The 8,692-nt window shown below is 29.6% G+C and overlaps 1 protein-coding gene across 1 annotated transcript; it reads left to right on the forward strand.

Moving 5' to 3' along the window:
- Nucleotides 1–4,449: 4,449 nt before the first annotated feature.
- LOC127076206 (protein LURP-one-related 11) lies at nt 4,450–5,636 on the forward strand. The gene is made up of 3 exons (XM_051017791.1): nt 4,450–4,803; nt 4,970–5,200; nt 5,293–5,636. Exons 1-3 carry the CDS (start codon nt 4,570–4,572, stop codon nt 5,425–5,427), a joined length of 600 nt encoding a protein of 199 aa, XP_050873748.1. The 5' UTR covers nt 4,450–4,569; the 3' UTR covers nt 5,428–5,636.
- The last annotated feature ends 3,056 nt before the right edge of the window (nt 5,637–8,692 follow it).

An 8,692-nucleotide genomic window follows, 5' to 3' on the forward strand; every position in this document is an offset into this window, starting at 1 on the left:
CACCAGTTCGATCAAAGTGGATGAAATTTTTGGCTCATTGCTAACTTTTGAAATTTTTATCAATGACAAAACTAAAAAGAAAAGAAAATGAGTTGATTTTAAAGCTGATATCGAAGATGGCAAGAAGAAAGAAGTATATGATATTCATGAGAACATGTCCAACTTTATTCCATTACTTTCAAAAAGGCTTGGAAAAGTAATGAGAATACTTGACAAACGATCCAGGAACAATGTCATAAAAAATGTGAAAGGCAAAGTTCCTGAGTACTCAAAAGGCTTTAACTCCCAGCGCAGGATCAAAGAAGGAGACAATATGAACAAAGGCATGGGGGATACAATGCCATGAATGTGAAGTTTTTGGACACATCCAAGCGGACCAACTTCCTTCGAATGCAAAAGAAGGGATACACTACTACACTTTCATATGAAGAATCTGAAGATGAGAGTGATGAAGAAAAGGCTAACAATGTAATTGCATTCACCGACTGCTTAAGTTAAAAGACTAATGATCAAAATGATGGTGAATTTAGCAACAAATAACTTTTAGATTAAGACGTTGTTGAAGCTTATAGATTGATGTATGTCAAATGGAAAGAAGAATACATGTCTAGTTAGAAACAAAAATCTCAAATAACTATCTTATTTCAAGTGAAAGTTAATCTCACCAAAATCATTGTCGACCTAAGGGAAGAAGACACTCTTATGATTTCTAAGATTGTTGTTATGACCAAGTCAGTTCACATGTTAAATTATGAATATGAGATTCTTCATGAAATCCTTGGTGTAGGAAAGATGGCTAGAGATATGAAGGGTATTGGTTTTTATTATAGTTCTATGAATGAAGAAAATAAATTTGTTCCTCCTAAATAGAAAATTGATTTCCATATGATAGACTATATGTCAAAGCAACCTCTTAACGTTATTATCATCGTAGAAGGCCTTTCAGGAAACTGTTTTAGAGATTTCACTATTATGGAAATTTTGGGCATATTCGACCCTTCTGCTACAAGTTACATGGTAGACTCTAATATCCTCACAAATAGCAACCAACCAAGTAGACACCAAGAAACGATCATGTCCAACAGGTCTGGAAAGTTAAGGAGACAACTATAAGTCACATTGCTCACACCTATCTAAGATCATCCTTTCGTGAAGATTGATATTTTGATAGTGGTTGTTTTAGACCTCTTGTGAGGTTGACACGTCCATATTCATGAAAAAAACATACTATGTCGATGTCGTCTACCTGATATACTTCATTGACTTGGAAATTATTCACGAGTATAACTAGGGGGCCTATTGTTTGGTTTACCTCTACTCTAAGTTAGCTGAATCTTGTTTATGAAAGACTAGACATATGCTATATTTACACCTTTATTGTTACTAATATTTCATAATACTTGTGCTACTCCGTTACTAATATTTTATCTGAACCATTTTCAGGCATAGATCATCTAACATTTTCCATGTCTCTCAGACTGGGCATATGTGGATGACTACATTGAGGCTTTTCCATGTGCTTTCTCTTTCATCTCCCTAAGAGGGATTCAGGCGACCGAGTCGTTCCAAGTTTATCTTGACCGCATCACGATAAATGATATAAACTTTACATCGTAAGACGATCACCGTGAGACACGACCCTCCGATGAGATATCTTTTATACTAGATGGCTGGCTTGTGGACCACGATTGATGTATCCACATCTACTTGAGCGGATCATATCGTTGTTGCTCCTCACACACTCCCATGCAAAGATGTTGATGGAATATTTGTAGAGTACCATGATCATTTCGTCCTAGAACGTGTACGTAGTGCGCCAACTCATTGGCCATGGAGTTTTGGATTTGGCTACATCCAATGGTTTTTCACAGTGGTAAATCCTTACATGACAACAAATGTAGAGGATGAGCCATCTAGGTCAACTCATTAGGAGATATTAAAGAATGAGCAGACTAAGGCGAACCATGTCATTGATGTGTTACCGATCTGTCAACGTATTATGGCTATTGGAGGAGTATATATATATATATATATATATATATATATATATATATATATATATATATATATATATATATATATATATATATATATATATATATATATATATATATATATATATATATATATATATATATATATATATATATATATATATATATATATATATATATATATTATATATATATATATATATATATATATATATATATATATATATATATATATATATATATATATATATAAGAGTTTTAGGAAGACACTCTTGGAAGGATCATTGTAGATGCCATGATAGCCGAGACACAACATGTCTTGCAGTACATGAGGCGGAGGAGGAATCAGTGGGTTAGATAAACTCAATAGTTGAGTTTTTATTTGTATTTTGGTTTGTATTTGCTGAACAATGTATGGTTTGCATTTTGACTTAATATATTGTATTTTTATTGAATTACATAAATGAATTGTTTGATTGAATTATATATGGTAGGGGTGTTTGCAGTGCGGTTTGGATCGACTTTGAAGCAAAATATCATCTTATCCAAAGATAAATATATTCGCGGTTCGATTTGATTTTGAATGATTGGTTAAAAAAGTACGATTTGATCTGATCCAATTTCTTACCGTTTGATTTGGATCGGTTTTTTGAATATCCAAATTATAAATTATAATTTTATTAATATTATAAAAGTACTAATAAATAATAAATTTGATATAAAATATAACGTATACTATGTTAAAATTAAAAGTTAATATTACAAAATAATTATGGTCGCTTATCATTGAAATAAATAAAATAATAAAAATAAATAGATTAAATCAAACTAATAAATAGTATTTAAAAAAATAAGTATCATCTATTAATAAATGAACACACACTAATAAAAAATAAATAAGTATATAAATATATAAATATATAAATGCGGTTTGGTTCAGTTTGGATCGGTTTTAAAAATCAATATGAAATTCGATCCGAACCGAGCAAATTTTATAAAATGACATCCAAACACATCCAATAATTATAAGTTTTTTGCAGTTTTCATTTTTTTATCGGTTTGTAGTTTCTATTTAGATTAGTTTGGATTTGAACACCTCTGATATATGGTATTTTGTGATAAATGTATGGTTTGATTGAATTATATAAAATTTATTAAAATATGTCCAAATTTATAACAAAAATATTATTTATGATGGACATTTATTGTTCTTAGGGTTAATACGGAAGTTAAATTATGTATTATCCATTGATATTAGAGACATTATTTCGGCCGGATTTATAAGTAAAAGAGACAAATTTTATGTTTATTAAAAAATATAATTAAATACATTTAATTGTCTTGATATGATGTGAGAAAGATAATTCAATTATTAATATACCATTAATTAAATTATCTTTCATTAATAATATTAAATAATTAATACAAAGATACTTTTGAAATAAAAGAATTAAATATATATAGATTTAGTGATATTTGCTAATGACAAAACTTTTGCAACAATATGAAGATTACTTTCATTTTTTTTCTTTTTCAAAATAAGGATGACTCATTAACAAAATATTTTAATGTGTTAGAAGCATCCAAAGATTAATTTATGTATTATTATAATAATATTTTAGAATTTCTTAAAAGGCCTCCTCCATATTTGCCATTCAATTTCATTGCCCTTTCTGCCACTCCTAGGGCCACCAATCACAAGGGCATGAATAAAAGGAGTCACGTGTTAGGAATATACTTTTGTTTTTACACATACTAACATCAAAAGTCTCATATCTCTACAAATACAAAACAAACATAAACAATATCATACATATACAAACACACTATCTTGAAAATTTGTACCTTAAAATTTGTACAACTATTTCTAGAACTACCAACTTACTCTTCAATCGTTATACAAATCAAAATGAAAATTTTCTTAATTAATATAAATTAAAAACATATTTAATTAGAATTAAATTTTAAAACAAAAACACAACAAAGACTTATCTTGTTAAGTGAGATCAAGATCAATTAGATGTTATAATTTTATATATATCAAAAACCATAATGTTCTATCAACATGACATAAACTTATATATGATAATCTAAAAAATGCACCAATGAAAAGCTTTCAAATTCTTCAACTAATATATAAAACAAAATAAAGTTGAATGGTATAAGATCCATCCAATATTAACATATCATTTTCAACATCAGCCACAAAGTGGGACCATAATGATAAGATTGAATTGAATTTCCATTAAAATAGCTATGGTTGCCGGTGTGGAACTTTGGTTAATTCCAACTAACATTTCAAGATATTATATCAAAGATAGTAGACAAAAACATAGTAGACATGATATTGTAATTAATATCATACATCTTTTGTTTAATCATTTTGTTTTCTTGCTTAACCTCAACCACTAATAATATTCCCACTATAAATGTAATTATTAATGTAGACTTTTGTCTCTTAAGCCACTAATCATGATATGATTAAATAATTTCATGTGGCTAGGGTTAATCCATATATTACTATATAAAACCTCTCTTTTATTTTTGTATATCACTATAAGTTTTTTTAAAAACTATGGGAAAAGTTCATCCTCAAGCCCTAGGTTCTTCTACTACTTGCAATTTCACTTCCAAGCAAGAAACTTTCACCCTATGGATGAAATCTCTTGTGTTGAATGGAAAAGGATGCACAGTCTTTGATTCTAATGGTCAAGTTGCTTATAGAGTTGATAACTATAACTCCAATAATAGAGATCAAGTTCATCTCATGGATCAAAGAGGAAATACTTTGTTTACTATACTTAAAAAGGTAAACAAAACTGCGTTCCTATATCATTTGTTGTCTGTGCATTTCAATTAGGGTTTCAGTCATAGTCGCATCAGTCGCATTTTACTGAAATTTTAAGTATATGCTATTTAAAGTCTTGTTAACGTATCCATTTTGACGTGTTAATGTATTTTTTTTTTGTTTACAGCAATATAAACTCTCGAGGTTTTGGGAGGGTTACAAACTTCCGGCGACAAGGAACGACCAGAAAGGACCGTGCTTTCGGGTTGGCAAAACCTATAGTATCATTAGATGGGATTCAAATTATGAAGTTGAACTTGGATTAGACAAAAACCAACCATATAACTATAAAATTGAGAGTAGCTCATGTAAGCCAGCTTGCAAAATATTTGATAAGCTTGGAGTGATAGTTGCTGAGGTACTTAAACTTTCAAACATTTTTGGTAAATAACATAAACATATATGAATGTTATAACTATATGTAATGTTTTTTTTTCTTTCTATTTTCAGCTAAGGAGAAAGAAGTCAACATGTGGAATTGATTTAGGAGATGATGTTTTCACAATGGTGGTTGAACCAAATATTGATCTTTCTCAAATTATGGGAGTTGTTGTAGCTTATAGTCTTATTAAAAGTAAAATGTAATTAAGTGTACACAACAATGGTGGTTTGAATCTTGTGGAAGTCATTTTGGTTTACAAATTTAAGGTTTGGAAATGGCTAAAGCACTTTTCTTGTGTTTGAAGTAAAACATTTTTTTGTATTAGGCTAAAGCACCTTTTTGTAGTACTTTTTTTTACAGAACTTTTCTGTAATATATCTATAGAAACTACTTATGTATTTAGCCGGCTAAAGCTTGTTTTCTTTTTCCACTTATATCATGCAGACAATCATCTCTTAGATGATGAATTTCAATATTTTGTATCAATTACTCAAAAGCTCTAATTGATATAGAAATTGTAAAAAATAAATTATTAATTGATGACTTGTTAAATGTTTATCACCAGTATTTAGGATCACAAAAATCTTTTAGATTATCACATGAACGGTTTTATGAGCGTATCTTATCAAATTATCAATCATAGTATAAAAAAAATCTTTTTTTTAATATAATTAAAAATTTAAGTGAATTGGGCTATAGAGGCGTATCATAATCAAAACAGACCTCGAATTTAAAAAAAAAAAATATTTGCAGTGGTACTCTCAAATAAAAGAAATTGTCTTTAATCAAATTAACAAAAATATATAAAAAAAGACATTTGTTTTGTACCATGCAAGTTAAAATTTTGAAGCAACAATTCTTCAAAATATATAATGATATTTATAAGGTTTAATATCCTTTTTAATTCTATATTTTAATATTGAAGTTCATTTTGATCTCATAATTTATAAAAAGAATCTATGTTAGTTTCTTAACTTTTAAAAATATTTCATAGTAATCTTTTTTGTTTTATTAGTGACGAAAAAATTTAAAATTCATCGTTAATTAGATGAAATAAATTAACATCGTAATTTTTTAAGAGTTAAGAGACTAAATTTTTTTTTTAAATTAAGGGATCAAAATAAATCTCAAAACTAAGATACAAAGACTAAAAAAAAGTATTAAATCTATTCATAAAGATTGAAAAATGATTGATGCAAAAATATACTGCCATTTAGAATAACTTTTAAGATTAAGTACGTTTTAGTCCCTCTGTGTATATCAAAAAAAATTATTTAGTTTACCATTTTTTTTAACGGTGTTCTCTTTAAATTTTTTGTCTTTAATTTTAGTTTTTGCAATTAATTTTTGTATTGTTATATTTCTAAAAGACCCACCAATGTAATATATCACCTCTCATACATTCCTAGTCACCCATTTATTAAAACGAGCATTCGTCATTTAGTTGTATCGCTCATTTCTTATATCACTCGTCTTCTATGAAAATGTGGGAGGTGATGTGTCTCTATCCATAACACTACGAGAGAGGAATTTAAAAAGAGGAAACCACGTTCTCTTGAATAATAAGGGAGTTGACTGCGCACATTCCATGCTCTTGAGAAATGGGTATTACTACTCTCTTGAAGTTTAAGATCCAGGCTCAAGGAATTCTTATAAATACTTCAATCTCAAGGTTGAATGTATCATCTAAATTTACCCGAAAAACACTAGTATACACAGTCTCTCACCTCGCTACATGAACTTACTCTAACACCACAACAACCTTAAAAACCTATGATAAACCTACAAAATAAGGGATTATTAGGTATTATACTTTTAGCAAGTACAATTGGTGACCATAGTGGGGCCTAGTAAAACTGACATGAGTCACAATTACAATATTCAGCCATAATGTTATCCCCACGTTCAACTCCTCTGTCCATCATGGTGAACAAAAAGGTAGCAACTTTGATCAATAATGAGTTTGTAGAACGACTTACGCCGCCAGAAATATGTGTTGCCATGGACGACTTACGTCTCCATAATCAAACTTTAAAGTATAATGCCCTCCATATCCAACAGTGGTGATAAGCTCCAAAATCACGTAAAATAAATAGGCACTTACTAACTTATTTATAAGTAATCGATAAAAAAAACTCTGATTTACCAATGAAAACTAATAAATAAAACCTGTTTGAACTTTCTACTTACACATTAACTAAAAACAATTGAAAAGGGACCAAAAATCCACCAAGACACACACAGACATTTCCAAAGACACTTTCCTACAAACAAGGATTTCTAAGCCAATATCATGGTCATGCTTAGCGAGCATAGGAAAAATAAGACTTTAAGATTACTTCATGGTGAATGAAGGATTTGTGAGCTAGTCGAAGATAGGCGGTGCGCCTATTGAGATAGGGAGGCCGGGGAAAGTTGCAGGACATTTGACATTGCTTAACAAGGAATAAAGTAGGCGCACTAGGAGAAGATAAGCGGTGCGCCTAGCGAGTCTAACTTTCCCAAACCTATAAATAGAAGTGTGTTTTTTCAAATCAAAGGGAGTTTTAGTGGACTCAATGTAGTACAAAAAAGGTTCGTCTTAAATCTCATCAAGAGAGAATAAAGAGAGGAAAACTAGAGGTAAAAGCATTGCTCGAGGAATCGTTGCAGATGTTGTTCACACTCTTTCTTCTAGTATTTACCTATAAGGCTACACGAGTAAACGTAACTAATTCCCTTTTGTTGGGCTTAGGTCTAGTAATCTTTTATACTCATGTATTAATTACAGACATGACATTTTATGTAATTCTACTTAAGATTTAATATTGATGATTCTTCATCTAAATGTTTGTTTTTGATTAGCTACCTAAAACATATTTTCATGGTATGACTTGACATTTAAGAGGTATTGGTCATTACTAGATCCAAGTCTCCATTTATTTGATGCTAATGCCTAGAGATAGAGTTAGGTTTAATATCCACAAAAATAACGATATTAGTGAAATGGTCTATTGGTATTTGCATTCACTATTGAAACTTAATATTGTTTTATTGGTTAAAAGGGATAGATGTTGTCTATTAAGTAATACAGCTGATATCACGTCGTTGACTCAGAGATGAGCTACGATGTGAGCAATAAGTGATAGTATTAATAGCCGAGTAGAAAATCATATTACTGACCTATTGTTATACATGTGGATAAGGATGATGAAATCTAAACACATAATTTTATCATTGTTGACACTGAAATCTCAATTTATTTGCTATAATTTCATTTTTTTTGTAAATAAACAATCTAAACAAATATTCTCTTAGAATCATAAAAAATGTTGAATAACCGGCAAAAGACTCTATGGATACAATAATTTACATGTTTTTGAGATACAAAAAACACTAATAGAAGGCTAACCTTCCAAAAGAGACTGGAATCCTAGACCCTTAGCCTCTCTCATATGAGATACGGGGGAAACTGATGCCAGGGAATTT

This window comes from Lathyrus oleraceus, chromosome 4 (genome assembly GCF_024323335.1).
Source record: "Lathyrus oleraceus cultivar Zhongwan6 chromosome 4, CAAS_Psat_ZW6_1.0, whole genome shotgun sequence".
Classification (NCBI taxonomy): Eukaryota; Viridiplantae; Streptophyta; class Magnoliopsida; order Fabales; family Fabaceae; genus Lathyrus; species Lathyrus oleraceus.